General features: G+C 33.2%; 1 protein-coding gene across 5 annotated transcripts in view; it reads right to left on the bottom strand.

Moving 5' to 3' along the window:
- The window catches only part of APC (APC regulator of Wnt signaling pathway), a 112197-nt gene that overhangs the window by 45154 nt on the left and 44485 nt on the right, over positions 1 to 22558 (bottom strand). For all 5 annotated transcript variants that reach the window (XM_016224911.2, XM_016224912.2, XM_016224914.2 and 2 more), the window contains exons 2-7: positions 18260 to 18412; positions 13003 to 13087; positions 11677 to 11878; positions 7578 to 7686; positions 4977 to 5090; positions 139 to 222 (exon numbers count right to left, since the gene is read on the bottom strand). In XM_016224911.2, coding sequence (XP_016080397.1) covers positions 139 to 222; positions 4977 to 5090; positions 7578 to 7686; positions 11677 to 11878; positions 13003 to 13087; positions 18260 to 18394 — 729 coding nt within the window. In that variant the 5' untranslated portion in view covers positions 18395 to 18412. The remainder of the gene's footprint in view (positions 1 to 138; positions 223 to 4976; positions 5091 to 7577; positions 7687 to 11676; positions 11879 to 13002; positions 13088 to 18259; positions 18413 to 22558) is intronic.

Raw genomic sequence — 22558 nt, 5'->3', positions numbered from 1 at the left:
TAATTTCATGGAAAAACTTATAAAGTACCTCAATTCTCTAGAACATCTATATTTCATGATGCTGCATTAATTACGTTTTCTTTTCTTAGAATAACTATCTATATTTATACCCGCAAACAATAAAGGTAATTTACTAACCTCTGCTTCTGTTGCTTGGGACTGTAAAAGCTGTCGTATACGAAGTATGTCCTTCTCTATTTGTTGAATTCTGGTTAGTCTTCGCTAAAATAAAATAAGTGACCAAATTAGATCTATTTTTATTAAAGACATTAATGTAAATAATCATACTATGGCTATCACTTAACATCTCAGGATTATGCCAGACAATTCTTATCTTAGAAGTTAGATACTTATATACACACACTGATGACATTTAGGTTCAGTTCAATATTTTATTCCCTCTAACTTTATACAACAGATTTATAGCTCCGTTTAGCAAAATGGTACAAATATGTCAAATTGTATAATGCATGTAGTGTGAAAAATCGGTGTTTAAAAGCTATTCTCAAAAAATTATTCAACAAAGAAAATTACACTTGAATTTAATCTTTTATAATATATTAATCCAGATGTCAATATAATGTAATAAATCTATATAAAACATGGTATGCCTGTAAAGGAAAGGAGCATCTGATTTGTTTTAATAAACATTAGGGTTTGAACAGTAAGATTAATCTTCCCCAAAGTTATTCCTATTATAAGTCAGTAGTACTTTCACATTTAGCTTTCCCAAATACCTACTGCAGCTAAACATTATTTTTACTCCCAGCTCTGGGATTGCAATGACGGTTGAGCATTTGCTTACCCACTATCCTAAGACCATCAAATGAACAGAAAATAGTAACTACAGGTCAAACAATATGGAATCGGAATAATCAAAAAGTGCTTTTAGAAAAAGCTAGGTTTTGCTTTAATTTTTACAAATAGTAGTGGAAGTGGGAAAAACCAAATCACTTACATATAAAAACCTTGCAAACTGAAATTATTTTTAATTAGCTTTATGATAGATCAGATATATAGGTTTTAAAAACAAGTTCTGCCAATGATGTATCATTTTCTGAAATAATTCTATAATTTACTCTGATAGGCCATAAGACAAATAAACAAAATCACCACCATCACCTCCACGACAACCACCAATATAAAAATAATCTATTTTATGTTATATTTTCCTGATGACTAATAAAGCTTAAGCATCACAACTGTTTACTAACCACTTGTACTTATTTGTGATGGGACTACTCATATCTGATTATTTTACTATTTGGTTGACTTGTTTTCAATTGATTTGTAGGTGTTCCTTGTACATCAGGGATATTAATTCCTTACACGTATATGCTATAAAAATTTCCATTATTTGCCTTTACACTTTGTCTACAATATTTATTTAACCCTAACCTTGCTATTTCCAGAACAAGTGAATGCTTGTTGTATTTCTAAAAATACACCAATAATGTACTCTCAGAAAGAGAAATTAAAAAAAAATCCCATTTACCATTGCAACAAAAAAATTTAGACACTTAAGAATAAACTTAACCAAGAAGATAAAAGACCTACACTTGGAAAAGTATAGGATGTTGCAAAAAGAGATAGAGGAAAATATAAACAAGTGGAAGAATATACCGTGTTCATGGATTGGAAGAATTAACATCATTAAAATGTCCATGCTTCCTAAAGCAATCTATAAATTCAATGCAATCCCTATTAAAATACCAACAGCATATTTCACAGATCTAGAACAAACACTTCAAAAATTTATATGGAACAAAAAACCCCCGAATAGCCACAGCAATCTTGAGAAAGAAGAACAAAGTTGGAGGGATCACAACACCAGATATCAAGTTATACTACAAAGCCACTTTAATCAAAACAGCCTGGAACTGGCAAAAGAACAGACATGTAGATCAGTGGAACAGAACAGAGGACCCAGAAATCGGCCCACGCCATTATAGTCAATTAATATTTGACAAAGGAGGCAAGAACATACAATGGAGTAAAGACAGTCTCTTCAATAAATGGTGTTGGGAAAATTGGACAAGTACATGCAAAACAATCAAACTAGACCATACACAACAATAAACTCAAAATGGATAAAAGACTTAAATGTAAGATGTGAAACCATAAAAATCCTAGAAGAAAACGTAGGCACCAAAATCTCAGACATCTCTCATAGCAACATGTTTGCCAATACATCTCCTAGGGCAAGAGAAACAAAGGAGGCTACATCAAAATAAAAAGCTTCTGCACAGCAAAAGAAACCATCAACAAAACGAAAAGGGAGCCCACTGTATGGGAGAACATATTTGACAATGACACATGTTATAAAAGGTTAATATCCAAAACACATAAGGAACTCATACAACTTAACAAAAGGAAGACAAACAATCCAATAAAAAAATGGGCAAAGGACCTAAATAGACACTTCTCCAAAGAGGACATACAGATGGTCAAGAGACATATGAAAAAATGCTCAACGTTGCTAATCATCAGAGAGATGCAAATTAAAACCACAATAAGGTATCACTTCACACCTGTCAGAATGGCTACCATCAACAAATCAACGAACAACAAGTGCTGGCGAGGGAGTAGAGAAAAGGGAACCCTAGTACACTGCTGGAGGGAATGCAGACTGGTGCAACCACTATGGAAAGCAGTATGGAGTTTCCTCAAAAAAATTAAAAATTGAACTGCCATTTGACCCAGAGGTCCCACTTCTAGGAATACATCCTAAGAAACCCGAAACACCAATCAGAAAGAACTTAAAGCACCTCTATGTTCATAGCAGCACAATTTACAATAGCTAAGATCTGGAAACAGCCCAAGTGCCCATCAGTAGATGAGTGGATAAAAAAGCTGTGGGACATTTACACCATGGAATACTATGCAGCTGTAAAAAAGAAAGACCTCTCATCCTTTGGGACAGCATGGAGGGAACTGGAGAGTATTATGCTAAGTGAAATAAGCCAGTCAGAGAAAGACAAGTACCACATGATCTCACTTATATGTGGAATGTAATAAACAAAATAAACTGATGAACAAAATAGATCCAGATACATAGAAGCATGGAACAGACTAAGGGATCTCAGAGGGAAGGTGGAGATGGGGGAGTGGGCAAGGAGAGATTAATCAAAGAACTTACATGTTTATAAGCATAACCCATGGACACAGACATTGGGTATGGGGAAGGGGTGGGCGTGGGGTGGATGCAGGGTAGAGGGGATCAATGAGGGGAAAAAAGGGGACATCTGTAATACTTTCAACAATAAAGATGTTTTTAAAAATAAAAAATATGGGATAAAACCTCCTTAGAATATTAACTACCAAAATAAAGAACATTGTATTCCAGAATAAAATAAAAATGACTATAAATAAATAAATAGCCAAAAAAAGACTTTATTAGCACGTATCTGAACAAAATAGCCAAGAAAGAACTTAAGTTAATCTCTCTTCTAGGATACAGATTAAATGGCCTGGAATATACCTACACTTATATTTGTGTTACACAAGAATTTTCACATCTATCATGTCCTTTTGTTCCTTAAGGATCTCTAAAAACAAACACATTAAGAAATTCAGAAAAACTAACTTCTGTATACAGTACTCTATATATTCATACTCAAAAAGACAAATTCATATAAATCGAAGTAATATCTGTTTTTTTCTGTAAACAAAACAAACTGCCTGACATTTTTACAGTATTTCCTTGAAAATCCCAAATATTAAAAATATTAAATTTAAACTAGAATAGTTTTTGGAAATTCTTTATATATTCTTGATTTTAATTTTTTGTCAGTTACATGGTGATAAATATCTTCTCTCAATTTGTAACTTATCTTTTTACTTTCTTTAAGATCCCTTATAAATTCTTAATTTTAATACAGTAAAATTTATCAATCTTTTATAACTAGTGTTTTATATCTTATTTTAAAAATCCCTGTATTTTCTACTGAAAGGTTTATTTTTAAAGTTTTACTTTTGACATTTAAGATATTAATCTGAATGAGACGGGGTAAGAGGAAATTTTTAAAAAGGAATATATTATGTATACATATTATAATATATGTATGTATTGAGCACCTAGCCTCATTGTGAAACTTACAGGTATGGATTATGAAATATATGATAGTTCTGCTGTTTAAGTATCACCTTTGTCTAACACCACACTCTAGGACAAAGAGAATATACATTATATTTAGGAAGCTACCTCATAAAAGATGAAGAGACTGGGGAATGTAAAATATCCTATATTAGTAATTTTAAAACTATATAATAAATTTTTCAGAATATAAAAATGCAGTTGTACCACACATCTGAATGTAGTCCTCTTTTTTATTTGCTATTTAAAGAAAATCTTTCAAATAATATTTTCCTCCCAACTTGTTCCAATATTTTTTGTTTTGTTTTGTTTTAACTTTCCATGCTTACTTTGAAACAGACAAGGCAATCAGCAAAGCCTCTTCAGGGCTTTAAAATATCAGTATCAAATTCAATATATGGAAATGCTTAACAAATAACAATGCTAGTTAATATTCTTTCTTGACATTAGTTGAAGGTTGAAATATGGAAGTGTTCTCTATCAAACTCATTTCATCTTTCCCAATGTTCTCTTTATATGTTTCCTTCCTACTTCCTTGAATGAGGGTGTTTCCTCCTTCCTTCCTTTTTTTCGTGTATAACTTGAAGAGCAGTATTCCGAATGTCATTACACACACTTAGATTACAAGAAGTAAAAATTTCAAAGGAGAACTGGAGTTAGCTATCAGCTACCAGATGACCAGCATCTAACTCTTTTTCCTTTTACAATTCCAAGGCAAAGAAGAACAGTATCAGGAAAATGAAATACAGTGGAGGCAGAATTATGTGAACACTGGTTATATTGCCCAGCAGCGATGATATATTTACTCTTATTCTGAAAGACTGTCCAAGACAGACTGATAGTTCAGCTAGTGTGCGTTTTCGTTCAATACATCAGTTACCTGTGCTCGTTTTTCCATATCTGGGCATGTTCCCAGTTGTTCTTCCATCGCGACTCTGATTTGCCTTGCTTCATATTCCAACTGCCTTCTGGTCATATCTGTTTGTAAGGAAAACTGAAACCACAAATAGAATTAAAATGTTAGTATCTCATGTTTGTGTGTTTATCAGTAAAAGAAAAAAAAAGCACATAAATACCAACAAAGAAAATGAATAAGCAAATATGTATAAGTTATGGTGCATGAGAAAATTATATTTTACTCCAAGGAGTCCTAAAACTTAGATTATAGGTGCTAGGCTGTCTGGATCCCTAATGTGAAATGCAGAATTGAAAAATTTTTATTGCCCCATAGCCACAAATGTCTTTAATTAAGTTGTACTATTCATTTAATATATATAATCGGTCCAATAACCCTATCTTTAGTTCCCTTATGATGATTCTTCATTGAAGAGGTACTAGTTTTAATTATTAAAAACTAGCATATTGATGTGGACAACACAGAAAAAGAAAAAAAAGTATCCTTAAGTTTGTACTTCAATTTAAGGTAAGGATTACCAGAGACATGCAGACTGAATAGAAAGACTTCTCCATTTGTAAAATGAAGAAAATGGGATTAGAAAAAAGCTTTAAAGTAACACAGATAATCATAAATCTCAAGGACAAAGTCAACACAAACTTTTTGGTAAAAATCCAAAAGTGAAGCAAAGTGGGAAAAAATAAGAAGTATTTCTTCACAGAATAAGTGTTAATTCATTCAGTAATTTATTAACTCTCTAATGAAAATTCCAGGCACTGTGGTAATTGTTAGACATACAAAAAGATAAAAAGGACAAAGTAATGAAACATACACACATGCCCCAAGAGGTAATAAAGGCTAAAACTATGATTAAATAAAATAGGTAAGTCAATGTGGTATAAGGGAAATTAGGAAGTGCTGCAGATTTTTCATGTTCTTTATGCCTAATAGAAAGCTGCGTGTGACACGTCTGACTCAGAATAGCATTCTGTAAGCCCAAGAATTCCAAATTGTATTGTCAGTTAACTTAGAGGAGCTCTGACCCTTTTCCTGTTCATATGCAGAATGTATTCCCACAGGCATACTCAAATTATGGGTTGCATATGGAAGAAATTGCATGTTGTTTCTAATTCTCAATTAGCCAGCTGTAACTCCACTGATATTTCTTCTACTTCCTAAACCCCCCTGCAAAAAAAGATGAACATGACACAATATGTTGCACTAATATGCTTTAGATCTGATATTTTAAAAGCAATGTCTATATCTTGGTATGTATTTCCGTATGAAAGTGCTCTTAACTTGGTTTCCCAATAGTAAAAGCAAAATTTGTAAAACTAAGTAATATTTAAGAAACGCAAGCAATTGAAATTGGCTAATGTTATCAAATAACCCATAATAATGTCTTACATAACCGATTAAATAAATGTGATTATTAAATAAATTCATAAAGGAATAATTACTTTATTTGACAGCTGATCTTTGTTTCAGATATTAACCAATTGCTCTTGAGTTGTCACATATATTTGAGCCCTTTTCTAAACCTGACTCCATACAGACAGTGGTCTCTAAATTTTGTGTATTCTAATTACCAAAGTGAATGTTAAACAAAACTACACTTTGGTATTTTTTATAAGAGTAAAAATCCCACCAAACCCTCCTGAGTTCCTAATCCTTGTTTGCTAACAACTCTCCAAAAACTGTTCTTTCACTATTTGTGTCTCCTTAATTCCCAGGAAGGTGTTAAGGAGATTGTCAGGAAGGGGGATCTTCTCTCGCCCTCTCAAAACCCTGAAAGATTGTCCTAGAGGACTGACTAAGCACTTAAGCTTCTAGTTCTAACTCCTGCCAGACAATGCCCACTCAGGAAACCTGGCTAACTACATGTTTTAGAAAAGGTTTTTCTTCTATTTTTCCTTTTTGTTTATTATGTTCCCTCAAAAGTGCTATTGAAAAATAAAAAATGTAAGCTATTTTAAATATATCTTCTTTAAAGTATATTTTTAAAAATTACAAAAAATATTTAAAAACAATAGTTGAAATACAGTATCATTAATGTATTTCATAAATGTTCTTGTATGTGCCACCCCCATGAATTAAGATAGTCGAACATGGAGAGGTTAGGTGGGGAGGGAGAGGCTCACACGATTAAATTCTTTTTACACAGTTATATTTGCAAAACAAACAAATTTTAGTACATGCAGAAAGTTCTAAGATCCACACCAAAAGCTAGTGTCATTTATAGTAACTGAAAATAACATTCAAATTATCTTCAAAGGTATTTTTATTCAAAAACAGAATAAAAAAACAGTTGCCTAGTTAAATCTTGAGTCCTTTAGGATTCAAACTTAATCGATTTTTGTAACTTGGGGCTTAAAATAAATATCTGCTTGAGCACAATGAAGTTTTATCATCTTTATAAACAAAATCCATTAACTATTATATATTCAGTTTTAAAGTTAGAGAAAACATTATAGTTTACAAATAATTATAAATGCAATTATTCTAGATTTTTAATAGGTAATGTCGGTACTCTTAAAAAATAAAGTTATTAAAGTCTAAAATAAGTCATATTGCCAAGCTACTTACATTTTCAGTTAAAGGAAGACTATCTATTCTTTTAGTGAGATTCTGAAGTTGAGCATAATACCAGTCTTTTTCCTTTTCTTCTTTGTCAAGATCAGCAAGAAGTAATGATCTGTGTTGTTGTTTTTTAAAACAGGTTAAGGTTACACAATGCTAATACAGAGTACATAACAGCAATTCTTATTACCTATTACTGTAAAGTTCTCTCTTTAAGCTAAAGTATTAATAATGAATAAATGAAAAACACTGATTTTGGATTTTTGAAGATAGGACTTAAAATGTTATAATCATTAAAAGTTGAATATTAAAAAGTAGTTGTTTACTTTTTCAACTAAACAAGATGCTATTCAACCTTACTAGAATATTACATTTCACCAAAGGCATTGTCTTCATATTCTTGCACAGTCTAAGAACGTGATGGTAGTTTACAGTAAAAAGTACAGATATAAAAACCCCCAAATTAATACACAAAAAAAAGGTAAAATAAAGGAGAAAAGAAAAGCAACAGTTATGTAGGAAATGAACCTAGAGGATAAGAAGCTGCTACACTGGGCACAAATGTAGTTTTCTGCTTCTCAGCAGCCAAAATAATAAAAAATATATTGCCATTGTACAATAAGAGGAAATTATTCTGAGGGAAACAAAATTTTTCTTAGTTTGGAATTTGAAGATGAATTTATGTAACTCCTGAACTACCCAATCGATGTTGTCCTCGAAAACAATCTATTTATCAAGATGCTCTATATGATCATTATAAACATAAAAGCAAAATAAGAGTGTTACTGGGATAAAACTCAGTTAGTACAAAAAGTATATGATCTCTTTTCATGTGTCTTTTTCCCAAAGCTGCCACTATTAACATTTTCTTGTTTATATTTCCAGAGATATTCTATAAAAATGCAAGGATATATGTACATTCTTAAACATAAACAGTATCATCTATGTTGTCCTATAATTTATTTTTCACAAAAAAAATCTACCTTGGAGATAATTTTATATCAGAACATAAAGGTCCTATGTATTTGGGGGCAGGGGCATAGTATTCCATAGTATTCTTGAATCCATACCAGTTCTGTGTTAAGAGGGCATTCAGGACCTTTCTAACCTTTTGCTGCACTGAATATCCTTACACATAACCTCATTTCACACATGTGCAAGCATGTATATAAGATAAATTCCTAGGGTAGGTAAATTTTTAACATATTGCACTTACGAGACTTTATTTATGCACCTATTACCTTCACCAATGTAAATGTTTTATCAAACTTTTTTACTGCTGTAAATCTAGATTGTTTTTCCTCCAAAAATGGTCCATCACTATAGTTTCAATTTGACTTTTAATATGAGTGAGGGTAAGCATTTCTTCAATAGCCATTTGTATTTTCTTGTCTGTGACTTTTTCTCACTCATAGAACCTCTTGTACGTTAATAACAGCACTTTGTCAGTTATATGGGTTGCAAATATAACTTCTCAGTTTATCACTTGTCTTTTAACTTTGTTTACAATGTTTGCCATGTAAGATTTTTTATATTCTTATAGTCAGATTTGTGGATATTTTCTATTATGGTTTCTGGAGTCTGATCATACATAGAGAGAGATGGTCCCCACATGGATACTGTTACTTTAAAATCCAGTTTGATTATAATTTCTTGGAAAAATGTGTATGCATATAAGTGGAAGATTCTAGTCTAAAATTCCTTTCCCTTTACTTGAGAAGCAGTTTGTAAAATAAGAAACAAGCCCAGCTGGGCATGGCTCAGCGGTTGAGCATCGACCTTGGATCCAGGAGATACGGGTTTGATTCCTCGTCAGGGAACATGCCCAGGTTGTGGGTTGCAGCCAATCAATGACTCTCTCATCATTGATGTTTCTATCTCTCTCTCCCCCTCTCCCTTCCTCTCTCTGAAATCAATAAAGATATATTTAAAAAAATAAATAAATAAAATAAAATAAGAAACAAGCCGCCCGGCCAGGCATGGCTCAGCAGTTGAGCGTCAACCTAGGACCCAGGCAATTGGGGTTCGATTCCCGGTCAGGGCACATGCCCAGGTTGCGGGCTTGATCCCCAGTCAGGGGCGTGCTCAATGACTCTCTCATCATTTATGTTTCTATCTCTCTTTCTCTCTCTCCCTCTCCTTTCCTCTCTCTGAAATCAATAAAGATATATTTAAAAAATAAAATAAGAAACAAACCTTCACTTTTTACATTTATTTATTTAAATTTATCTTTATTGTTAAAAGTATTACAGATATCCAAGCCTTCACTTTTGATGTGGTAACCTCAATAGTGAGAGAATCCATGGCAGGGAAGTAAGCCCTGCTTATGATGTAGCAACCTTGGGGGAGTGTGGACTAATGAGAAGCTGCCCCTCCTTCCTTCCCTTTCTAACAACAGAAGGAGGAAAAGCACTGTAGAAAGCCTGAACCCCTTTCAAAAGCTGAGCACCAAACTGGCATAAAGATAAGACATGATTCTATTTTTCAGCTTTTCTTGGTGAGGACCTGCAGGACCCACCAGGACTCAAGTGGGGAAAAGAGAGGGATAGATGGTGATCCTCTGATTACTCTCCAATAAATAGGCTTATGAAATAATAGCTGGGCACATAAAGTGCTTATATTGATAAGCCAATGTTATTGATGGTGGTGGAGTGCAGGAGAGGTTAGGAAGAAAAGCGACAAGTTGTTACTATATAGTTTAAGATCAAACTGTGCAAAAATGCTCTGGGAAAGCCAAGGCTATAGTGTCTTGAACCAAAATGATAACAAGTGGTTAAATGATAGTAGTTGACCTTGTAACTCACACAGCAGTGCTTAAGGCTCAGAAATGAAACTAGGTCTAGACCCAGAAGCAGGTAGGTCTTTAGAGTTTAGTGTACTAATGGCTTATTTAGTGATTGTTAATACTTTACTTTAAAAAATGTTTCTTCATGTAAGCCGCATGTCTTCTTAGTCTTCTAGCTAACTCAGAGTCAACTAGAAGAGCATGGCACATATGTATTAGGAATTTAATAAATATTTGTTAAATAAGTGAATGGCTAACATGACAATAGCTAACATTTACTGAATGCTCTCTATACAAGATATAGTGCTAAGGAGTTTAAAAAAATCTATAGATTTTTAAACCTCCTCCTACAGACTGGAAAACTGAGGTTCAAAAAGCTTATAGAGCTATGGATCTGGGTTTGAATCCTGGTTTGACTACTTACTAGTACTTATCTTGTGCAATACAGAAAAAGAGAAAAAAAAGAGGCAGAGAGTGTTAAGCTATGACTTAAGGGAATTCTAGAAAGAAAGAATAGAAAAACAGAGGAGAGAATATCATCAAGAAATAACATAATAGAATTTTCAAAAGCTCAAAACAAATTTTCAGATCAAAAGGGCACACTAGTATCCAGCATGATGAATGAAGAAAACATACACACCAAGGCACTATAAAAGCTTCAAAGAGGAAACGTGGTTGCCTACAAAGGAATAAGAATGAGACTGGTATCAAATTTCTCATCAGCAACACTGATGATGACAGGAAAATGAGTTTGAACCTAGACCTATCCAAACTATCAATCAAGTGTGAGAGTAAAATAAAAATGTTGTCATATAAGCAAGGTCTCAGTTTTCTCCCTTCCAACATAGTGAGAACCAAGACGACACAGATATACCCTCTCCTCTCTCTCAATAAAATCAGGACATTACCTACATGAAGCAAAGTTCCTAGGAAAGTCAGTCTGCTCACATGTACTTTGCCTCTTAAAAGAGCTTAAAAGGGGACAAAGAGATGAAAGACCGGGGAAACCAGTTAGCTTCTTATTTTTCAGCATAGTATTTCCTACACTCACAGGGAGAAATAGTCCAGGTTCAAGGTACAAAACAGACTCATGTGAACTTAAGAGATGAAAAGAAGCTTAACATTACTGGTCCCGATGATTATCCCTATTTTTGTAGATGGACATATCTAAAACCACAGAGAAAGTAATAAAAGGTCCCTCAGCACACACGCTTCATAGTTCATATCTTGTATTACAAAATGACAAAATAATAGCAAAAATTGAAGCATAATCAATGTTTGCTATTTAATGGGCAAAAACCACACAAACAAACAAGTTACCTCTCTTTCTCAAGTTCTTCTAAATAGCCGGTATTTTCTCTGCTTCCGTTTACAAACCCTCTTCTTGGAAACGATCCCATTGGAACAGGACTGCACTCTCCTGAACGACTGGATACAGATCCTTCCCGGCTTCCATAAGAACGAAGCGACATTTTTGACCGTAGTTTTACTCCAGGGAAATTACTGCTATCTAAGTTAAGCTCTAAATAAAAGAGAGACAAGTTTTAATACAATAATTGCTTTAAGTAGTCTAATGCAATACATTGTTTTAAAAGTGAAATCTTAGGTTCATATTTAGCCCTCAATTTTAACTCATTTTATAATATAATTGAAAATACTTTATACATTATGTTACATCAAGCCTATAGAAGAACTAAATTAATGCAGCTATTGAGCAGCCAATTCATGCAGGGAGAAGAAATCCTTATCACAAATACTGATACTCAGAGAAACTCACTGACTCCTGGGTCTAAGGAAATGTAAAGGTAGGAGAGAGAATAAGTTGAAGAATCCCGAAAAACAAAAAAATCAGAAAATGGCTAAGCCTCGATGAGGCAGGCTCTCTGAGGCTTGCAAAAGGACAGTGTACTGAAGCATGGAGTCAATAAAAGGATACACTTCTTGGTTTAGAAACCTACAAATTTCTAATAGAGGAACACAAATATACATTATAGAATAAACAATTGTTTAGAAACACAATGGCTAAACTTTCCCCCCAAAGTCAGCTTGAGTGAGGGGGAAAAGGAGTTTGTTAAAGGAAAACAGATGAAATGTCCTGCCTTAAATTCATGCTAGATAATAATACATTTAGGGACCAAAAGGTAATTTCTTTGCCTAGCTTCAATTATAATTAAGCATTTTCCCTATTTTGACACTGGAATTTTTAAGCAACACTATGAAACACTTTTTAAACGTTCTGCTAAAAATAGCTTATAATTAGCTTACATATGCGAGGATAAAACATCTCTCTCCAGATGGGCCAGAGAAGTGCACGACTTCACACGAGGCAATGGGCCCAGCCTGTGGCACACAGCTTATTGTATGGTGACCAGCAGAGTAGCAATGCGCTTTAAAAAGATCTTAAAATTATCAAGGAAGGCAACTAAAATAGTTTATTCTAAGTCAGTAACATGTTTAACTGAAGAAATAACAAGAAAATAGATTTTTTACATATTTGTACTTTAATAATTACATCCTGAGTAAGATTGTTACACCAAGGAAACAGATACCAACACCTAAATCAAAAGAAGTTATACTTGGCTATACATACCTAAAGTTGACAACTGAACAGAGAAAATGATTTGAAAACAATTTTTTAAAATGTACCTTTGAGGCGCTCTAATAAATCAATCTGTCCAGATGATGTCATAGCTTCATCTTCAATACTTCCTTGCAGTTGTTTAAGTACTTCCTGTAAAAAAGAACACTATATATGAACATGACAAAATTCTAAAAATCTTCTTGAAGAATGATTCTAAGTTTCTTGGTACTTAGATATGGTTGGAAAAAAATTTATTTCAGATCAACCTGGAAACATATCACAAGCTGCAAAGCACTCTACATATATTACCTAGTATGAATTAAGAGTAACAAATGATATCCCAACAACGTTAGTGATATTTTGTAATAATGGTGATAAAGAGTAGTCTCCTCCTTGCAAGATATTATGTGGAACCCTTAAGATACAGTATCTCTAACTTTTAAAACAATACAAGGTAGATTATTCTCATTTTTGGATGGATCAACTGAGACTCAAAGACTTGACCAAGCTAGTGAGCAGCAAATTTATGTAGGGAGTAGAGGGCAACTTTATCACAAATGCTGATGCTCAGAGAAATTTACTGACTCCTAGTTCAAGGTAAATATAAAAGTAAAAGACAGATTAAGTAGAAGAATCCTTAAACAAAAAAAAATTCAGAAAATGGCCAAGCCTCAATGAGGCTGGCTCAATAGTTACGTATTTAGAATCCATGTCTCTCAGGTTTGCACCAACATGATCATAAAAAACATCAAATTTACACATTCTAATAGGCTGTTTTATTTAATACCCTAAAAAGTATTCAAGCTTTTATATATCACATTTAAGTATATTCTCATAACATACTGGTTTACATTCAGCAGATATTTAAATAACTATCTGCACATTGCCTCTTGACTTTTTTAAAAAAAAATTTTTTTTTAAATTGACTTCAGCATGTGCCCTCACTGGGAATTGAACCGGGATCTCCTGGATCTTAGGTGGATGCTCAACTGCTGAACCACGCCGGCCGGCCACCTCTTGACTTTTGATGCCATTATTTCCCATTTAAATCCTTCTCTTGATTTGATTTGCCAAGATCCTTGAATGTGTCTCTCCTTCAAATTTAAATATTACAGGTTCCTGTCTCTTCAGTCCTTGGCCTCCTGGAACCCTACACAGCTCCAAAATCTGACACTTATCTTTAAAGAAAAAACAGTCCTGTTTGATACAGGCCCCCTCCCTCTAGTAGGTCTGTCTCTCTCAAGCACTGCAAGATTATGGGCTGTTTTACTTTGTCTTCTAGCTCAGCCTTATTCTCAGGTGGCACCTGACTCCCTAGCCCTAAAGTTCTGTCCATTGGAGGTTATGTGCTTAAGTCTTTAACCCTGTGCTTCCACAAACTTCAAAGTCTGGCAAATGCCTTGAGGAGAGAACTGTTCTGTGAAAGTCATGAGTCTCTCCTATAGCAAAACTTTGCCTAACATTCTGCCTTCCTAGTACATCCCCAGCATCCTTCACTACAAAAAGACTCAGCCATATGGAGAACTACCCATGCATTTGGATCTCCTCTAAATGTCAATACTTCACATCTGCCTACATGTTTGTCAAGACCTTCAATAGTTTCTTTCCTCCACTGGAGTTCTTCTGGCTGTTCCAATGATGAATATCAGTCTGTACCCAGAATCAACAGATATTCCTGGGAAAGAAAATCACCAGAGATCTCAGCTCATCTAGAAAAGGCTCCTTCCTGTTTGCATTTTAGTTAATACAGTCCTCCAAGGTTGTTTTTGTTTTTTTTTAATATATCTTTATTGATTTTAGAGAGAGGAAAGGAGAGGGAGAGAGAGAGACACACATCAATGATGAGAGAGTCATCGATCGAGCCTGCAACCCGGGCATGTGCCCTGACTGGGAATCGAACCCCAATCGCCTGGATCCCAGGTTGACGCTCAACCGCTGAGCCACACCTGGCTGAGCTCCAATGTTTTTAAAAGTATGGTTTGTGTGTGTGTTTTAGCCTGTGTTTTTTCGTTGCTGCAGTAGAATTGCCTGAGACTGCATACTGCATATACCTAAAAGAAGTCATCTTCAATTTCAGAGTGTTTGAAAGAAAATACAACACAACTGGCAAAGCAATTCCAAATAAAATATTTCAATAAGTGCTTTGAGAAATGGTAGATTTAAAAATTAATATGTAATTTTGAAGGAGACAATATTTATTTGTATTTATAAATTCTGGAAGCTTGTTTTTAAAAAATCATATCATATAATCACATATTTTTAAAATATTTTAAGATTTTAGAAACATTAGAGAATTATTTTTTAGAGACAAAATATGTTATGGTAATATCAGTGAATAGAAAATATTTATCAATGAGCAACAGTCATTTCTTGAGGGTTGTTACTTAACCCACTTCTGTTTTTCTCAATACATTACAATTATAGATTCTTTTCATTACCAGATACACATTCACTTAATAATTAAATCTCTAAAATAAATTATGAAATGTCAATTTGAATTTTTATTTCTCATTTTTTCCTTATACTCTGAAAATAGAAGATACTTTACATGTATATGGTTTTAAAGCTTAGAGTAATTTTTAAATATTTAATGTTGTCAAAATACAACAAAGATACAAATGTTTCATTAATAATTTGCCTACAGATAATTTTTTCTAGATCATGCCATCTTTTAGTTTAAATGAGTCACATCTCTACATGACCATAATTATCTGTTGCTATGCTCAGCGTTTGAAATCAATCAAGTTGAATTTTAGTCACAGAGTAAAAAATACAGTACATACTTCAAGTTTAATTACAATTTCTGCATTTATCTGATTCCAGGTCAACTAAATCCGATGAAATCTCTATTATGCTTTATTATATTTTTATTACAGGAAATATCAAATATATACATAAGTATAAAGAACATTATTACAAACTCCCATTATCTTCACATTCTGCTTCAATAATTATCAACTCGTTGTTTGTTTCATCTACACCCATACCTACTTTCTCCATTTCCCTACCTCCACCCAGATTGGTTTTGCAAACAAATCTCAGACATCATATCATTTCTTCTGTAAATATTTCAATGAATATTTAAACAGGGATTCTTTCTAAACACAACCACAATGCCATCATTATACCTAAAAAACAAACATTTCCTTAATATTCTCAAACATATAGTCAGTATTCACAGTGTTGCATACCTATTTTGCTGTGGTATATAAAAATATTTTTATATATATTTTTTAATCAATGCCATGTAATCAACAGCAAACCATATTCTCTTTTGCCACTAGATGGTACTACTGCATAAACTGCAGGCATTCTTAAATGATCTAGTTGGAGGGGACACGCCTTGCCTTTCTTTGGATAGTTTAATGATTAGGAAACATGGTTCAAGATTGAACAATGTATTCTAATGTCTGATAAGTGATTTTTTTGTGGGGGAGGAATAACCACTGTTTTGGATAAACTTTAATCCAACAGAGAAAGTGCCAATGCTTCCAAGTGTGTTTTTACAAATCAATATTCTAAAACTAAACAAACAGGTCATGGTTTTTGCTCTTTAACAGCTTAAAGTCTCTTACGGAAGAGATACATAAATAACTTCCTTATAAGACTGTAATTGCTATAATATCATATACCCAATCCTAAAGAAATATGTGGATAGATTAGCAAGAATGTCTTGTAGATGCACATGTTGAGTAATTATCAATTCATGGTTGATTTCAGATATATCTTAAATACCAATATTCACAATGTATATTAACATCACCAGGATAAGTTATTAACCTGCTATTCCACTGTAGAAATTTAAGGGTCTGACTTACCATTTACTCTGACATTTCACTTCAGCATGAAGATGGATCTAAGGGTATGTTAAAATGTCTCCCAAAAGTGAATTTTGAATTTGTTCAAACAAAAACTTAAAAAGTCATCTCAGAGCTCTACACTACAAAATAGACATTCAGATAGGCCAGCCAGGGGTTCTCTAAAAAATATACCCCAAAGTAGATAAAAGAGTTGTCCTGCTGGGAATTTTTAATTTTGTATCTTTAAAACTTTTAAAACACTTCATGTAAAACAATTTTAGATACAGTGTGTTCAGTGTTAAAATACCAAACTATTCTTTTTTTACCTATTAGGTAATTAATTTGGCTGTTGTTAATGTCACCCAGAGTTTGTGATAAGAAAATATGTTTGTTTATAGTCTACCTTATTTCCAAAAGGATCTGAGGTAGTTATCTTGGAGATCTGTCATCGCTGGGGATAGTTTTTACAACAGAAATAGACAATTAGAGCAGAAAAGATTTATAGATAGGCAGATAGAATAGTGCATATGAGTAAAAAGGTTGAATTGTTATGATATTGAATATAAAGGGTAAAAGAAGAGGAGCAACAATAGTTCAGTGATATACAGAAGCTTGAAGAATAAAGGAGACCTCAAAATGCATAGAGAAAGGACTCAGAAGAGAATAGACAATGAATAAGAAATAGTAGTGAATAGGCAGGAAGAATAGGGTGAAGAACCCAGATGTTAAAATAGCCGAGGGGCAGAAACAACATAAAGCAGGAAGAATTTTTTTAAAGAGGGAGGAAGTAACAGTTTTATTGATGATCTCCAATTCTAATCTACCTCGGTAACTAAAACAGCGGAAGTTTTAACCTCCATTATTTTGAAATTAGAACATATTTTCCCCACTGCAGACTCAGTATTTTATATCTCTTCTTGGAGGTTACAGAGCTTTTCCATGCTATTTGGCAAACCAATTTTAGGGCTTGAAGGTGCCAATGCCTGTATTTTCCTAATAAGGCAACTTAAACTTAAGTCCAGAAGGGCACCCAAAGGTGATGCAGCTTAGCTTGTGACAACACCAGGAATAGGATCAGGTACTGGCTTTCATTCAGGGCTCTTCCCACTGGGGCATCCCAATTTTCTTGAAAATCAATGCAGCATTTAAGTGACAACAAGATCTGAGTGAGTTGGGGAAGAATGCTACATTTAATAATTGAGATATATATTCTAAAGTTGTGAAGCTAGTTCCTATGAATTACATAGAACACCCAGCCTCAGCAGAGTGATGCGAAAGTGATGCCTAAGCTTAAAAATAACTTAAAAACTAGTCACTGAGGTTTCACACTTATTTCTTTATATGATTCAATGGATGAATTAAACTCATTTTATTTAAAAGTATAAATGTTAACGCTTCTAAGAAAAGAGTTTACATAACTTAAAATACACTTTTAAGTAAGTGAAGTGTCTAACTCCAAGTTTACAAGAGGGAATAGTGAATAAAAATGGATAAACTACAATTAAAGTCACAGTCTGGATACCTTCATATTAGATGCCTCAGTTTCCAGTTTTGTAAGATGATTGGAATTATCTTCTAGCTCCTGTCGAAGATTTGAGTTCTCCATCTTCAGTGCCTCAACTTGCTTTAACAACTGATCATATGAAGCTGCAGCCATCCTTGGCTACCCTTGGACCTATAAGGTTAAAAAGGATTTTGAAATTCACTACTAAAAATATAGTGGCTGCTTGTTTACAAAGAAAGGGATAAAGAAACAAAACTCTTGAGACATTTAATAAGAAGAATTGTGTTAATATATTAGTTTAGGTTTCAAAACAATATTGTTCAAGTAGTAGCATCTAAGAGGATGAAACAATGGAGTCTTAGTTGAAGACAAACAGGACTAAGAAGAGAAGTTCGGTAGTATCTGAATACATTTGACTTTTCATAGTGGGTGGGATTTTTATCAGGTTAGAATTTTTTCAAGGTTTTAAAGGTATTTTACCTGGTCTAACAGGCAAAACCTAGGAAATATAATTCTTGATAAGAAATTTATTTATATAAGTAATATTAACTTATTTCTGAATTTTGTCCAATAGTCACTGAATTTTATTTAGAGCCAGAATGGATTAATGACATTAGGTGGTGCATTCCACCACTTTTCATTTGATAAAAGGCTAGTCTTAAACTTCATCCATGGAGAAGTAGTTCTGAGTTTCAAGAAGGCCTCAGTAAAAGGCAGTCAGTCATTTAACAAAATGACTACAAAGGAGAGCACTAGATTGAGACTTCAAACTTTTTGATAGGAAGATGATAAGAATTACTAATATCAAGTTATAGTATTACATTTATCCAAAAGGATGAATATAATGGGCCAAGCTATGCCATATGAGGCCTTGGAACCCCCTGTGCTCAGATTGAGGCCAAAAGGCACTTAAAGAAAATGAGTAATTTTAGGAGTAGAGATTGTCAAAGAGAAATAAAACAGAGTCTGGCAGTTAATCATGTGACTGTGAAAGAAGAGGGAAGAGAAGAAAATATATAGAAGACAGCCAGGTAATAAGAAGTCCTTGTCATGAAGAATCATGGAAAGCAAGGAGTTTTAATATTAAGATTAATCAAGTTAGGAAGACCCAGATTCTCTTTTTTGTTTGATCCCAAACTCACTTTGGAATAAATAAAGTCTGCTTATTATAATAATAATTTTTTCTTTATAATCCTCACCCGAGATGTTTTATTGTTGTTGTTTTTAGAGAGAGGGAGGGGAGAGGGGGAGATAGATAAAGAAAAACATTGATCGGTTGTATCCCATACATACTCCAAGTGGGGATCCAACCTGCAACCTTTTGGTGTACGGGATGATGCTCCAACCAACTGAGCTACCCGGTCAGGGCAATCATAATTCTTTAAGAGTTAAAAAGTACTGCAAAATTTGTACTTAAACAATATTTAAAGATCTTAACATAAATGCTTCTGTACTAAAATTCACTATACAAAATAAGGCAGACAGGTAAAAGTATTATGTAAATATAAGTTACATTACGAAAACAGAAATGTAACGTAACTTCCTTATTTTGACTTAATGTTGATCTACTGTTGTAAGACCCTGCCCCCCCTCCCCCCCATGGACAAGATGTGAAGTAATTCATTCTCTTGAAAAGGACAAAGGAGATGTCTCAGAAATGAAAGAGAAATTTTTATATCATGCCATTAAAAAGCAGGTCTGGAAATATGTAGCACATTAAAAGCATGTGACAGAGGTGGAAATCTGACAGGATTTAACAATATAAACCCTAAAATTACTTATTTCAAATAAAGTTTTAACAGGTGATTTTGCCCTAAAATAAAACAAAAGAGGGAAGATACACAGAGATAGATACAGATAGGTATGCTAACACATACAGGATACCTTACACAATCACAAAAAAGAGCCAGATGGGCAAAGGGAGCAGTAACTATTAAAAGTGCTCTTTAATAGAAGGGAAAACATTCAACCCTTCAGATGGACAATTAGAACATTCTATCATCTTTGTTTCCCTCTCCAGAATGACAATCATTAAAAGTCATTTCTGTTCTAGAAAGCAAATGTTTCAAATAATTTTACCGGGAAAATAACATGTTTCATGGAGTAATACTCTACTTTATATCCCTTAGGATATTACAGCCATAACTCAATACTCCTTTATGCAAAATTTGAGAAATCATATATTTACTTTGGAATGCCTTTTATACTATCACAAGAATTTCATACCAAATGCAGCTTAAATGCAAGTCACTCAACAACATTAGAAAAATATATCAAAATTGCCCAGCTTTCTGAAAAGCAATGGAAAAAATATCCTCAGGTGAAGATTTAAAAAAGAAAAACAAAACATAAATGAAATAATTTACTTGAAAATATAATTTATCAAAACTGACCCTCCAAAGATGAAAAATATAAAATCTACAATAAAAATCACTATTAGAAAATTGGTATCATTCAACACAGTAGTAGATCTACATAGAGGAAAAAATATCATACCTAAGATAAGATGTTTTATAAATTCAATGCCCATTCTTGTTGGAAATACTGAATGTGAAAGAACACTCTTTAACATATGTCGCAAAGCCAGCACTACACTCGATGAAAAACTAGATATATTCCTAAAGTCAGGGAAAGCCTATTTTTCCACTCTATTACTCATAATTCTAGTCAACACAAAGAATGAAATTAGAAAGGAATACTACTGGCAGATGATATAATTATATACCTGGAATACTCAAAAGAACCAACTAACTAAATATTGCTATAATAAGACAATTTAGTAATGGACTATAGCACAAAATATACAGAAATGTTTCCTTTATATGTACAAAAAGAAGTTGGATAGAAGATGAAACGGAAGGAAAGGTCCCATTTTTCATTTAAAAAGTAATAAAATACTTAGGCATAAACTGAACAAAGTATCCAAAACATATGAGGAAAACTATAAAACACTTCTGAATGATATTAAGTAGACTTCAACAAAAGGAAAGACATACCTTGTTTTTGTATATGAAGATTCAGTATCATAAGGATAATGTTTCTCTTTGTTAATTTATAAATTTTAGTACCAATAAAAATACTATATAAAGTTTATTTTTGTTTTCTGTAGCTAGATATTTGGAAAACACTAACAAGCAAAAATAGGAGAGCAGGAGGAATACACATATTAAAATACTATACAAAGCCTTTATAAGTAAAACTGTATATAGTTAACTATACTATACCAATAAGTTAACGTCTTAGTTTTAATAATTATAATTATTAAGATGTTAACATTAGGGGAAGCTGAGTGAAGGAACATAGGAACTCTGTACTGTTTTCAAACTCTTTTCTAAGTCCAAAGTTATTTAAAATAAAAAAGTTTTTAAAAAGCTATGATGCTGGCATATGAATAGATCGACCACTGAAACACAATAAAAAAAACCCCAGAAGTAAATATATGTAAATATAGCAATGATAAATGTAGCATCACAAATAACATGTGAAAAGATGGACTTTAAATAAATGGCATTGGGAAACAGGGCAGCCATGAGGAAGAGGAGAAGATTGCATCTATTCCTCATTCTAGGATAAATCACAAAAGAAACAGAGGTTGAAAAACATTATATGAGAATCCTGAAACACTAATCAGAAAGGATATATGCACCCCTATGTTCATAGCAGCACAGTTTACAATAGCTAAGATCTGGAAACAGCCCAAGTGCCCATCAGTAGATGAGTGGATAAAAAAGCTGTGGGAATATACACCATGGAATACTATGCGGCTGTAAAGAAGGATCTTGTACCATTTGGGACAGTATGGATGGACCTGAAGAATATTATGCTAAGTGAAATAAGCCAGGCAGAGAAAGACAAATATCACATGATCTCACTTATATGTGAAATCTAAAGAACATAATAAACTGATGAGCAAAATAGATTCAGTGACACAGAAGCATGGAACAGATTGATGAATCTTGGGGGGGGGGGAGGGGAGAATAACCAAATAATTTATATGCATATTTACATAACCTATGGACAAAGACAATTGTGTGGTGAAGGCCTGGGGCAGAGAGTGGGTCAGGGGTGGAAGGGGTTAATGGGGAAAAAAGGGGACATCTGTAATATTTTCAACAATAAAGTTTAAAAAAAAAACACAAAACATTATATGGTATCTAAATTATTGAAAAGTTTTGTTTTTAAATTAAAAATATTTAAATGAAATAAATACACCTTCTTCCAAGGAGGGTATTATGGAACAAAAAATATTTTGATTTTAATTAACTTGTTAATGAGTATAAGGCACGTCAAGGGCCAACTACAGTTCTCTTTAGTGAT

Source organism: Miniopterus natalensis, chromosome 3 (assembly GCF_054644295.1).
Source record: "Miniopterus natalensis isolate mMinNat1 chromosome 3, mMinNat1.hap1, whole genome shotgun sequence".
Classification (NCBI taxonomy): domain Eukaryota; kingdom Metazoa; phylum Chordata; class Mammalia; order Chiroptera; family Miniopteridae; genus Miniopterus; species Miniopterus natalensis.
The sequence above is the reverse complement of the archived record's forward strand: the minus strand, read 5'-3'. Positions and strand labels throughout refer to the sequence as shown.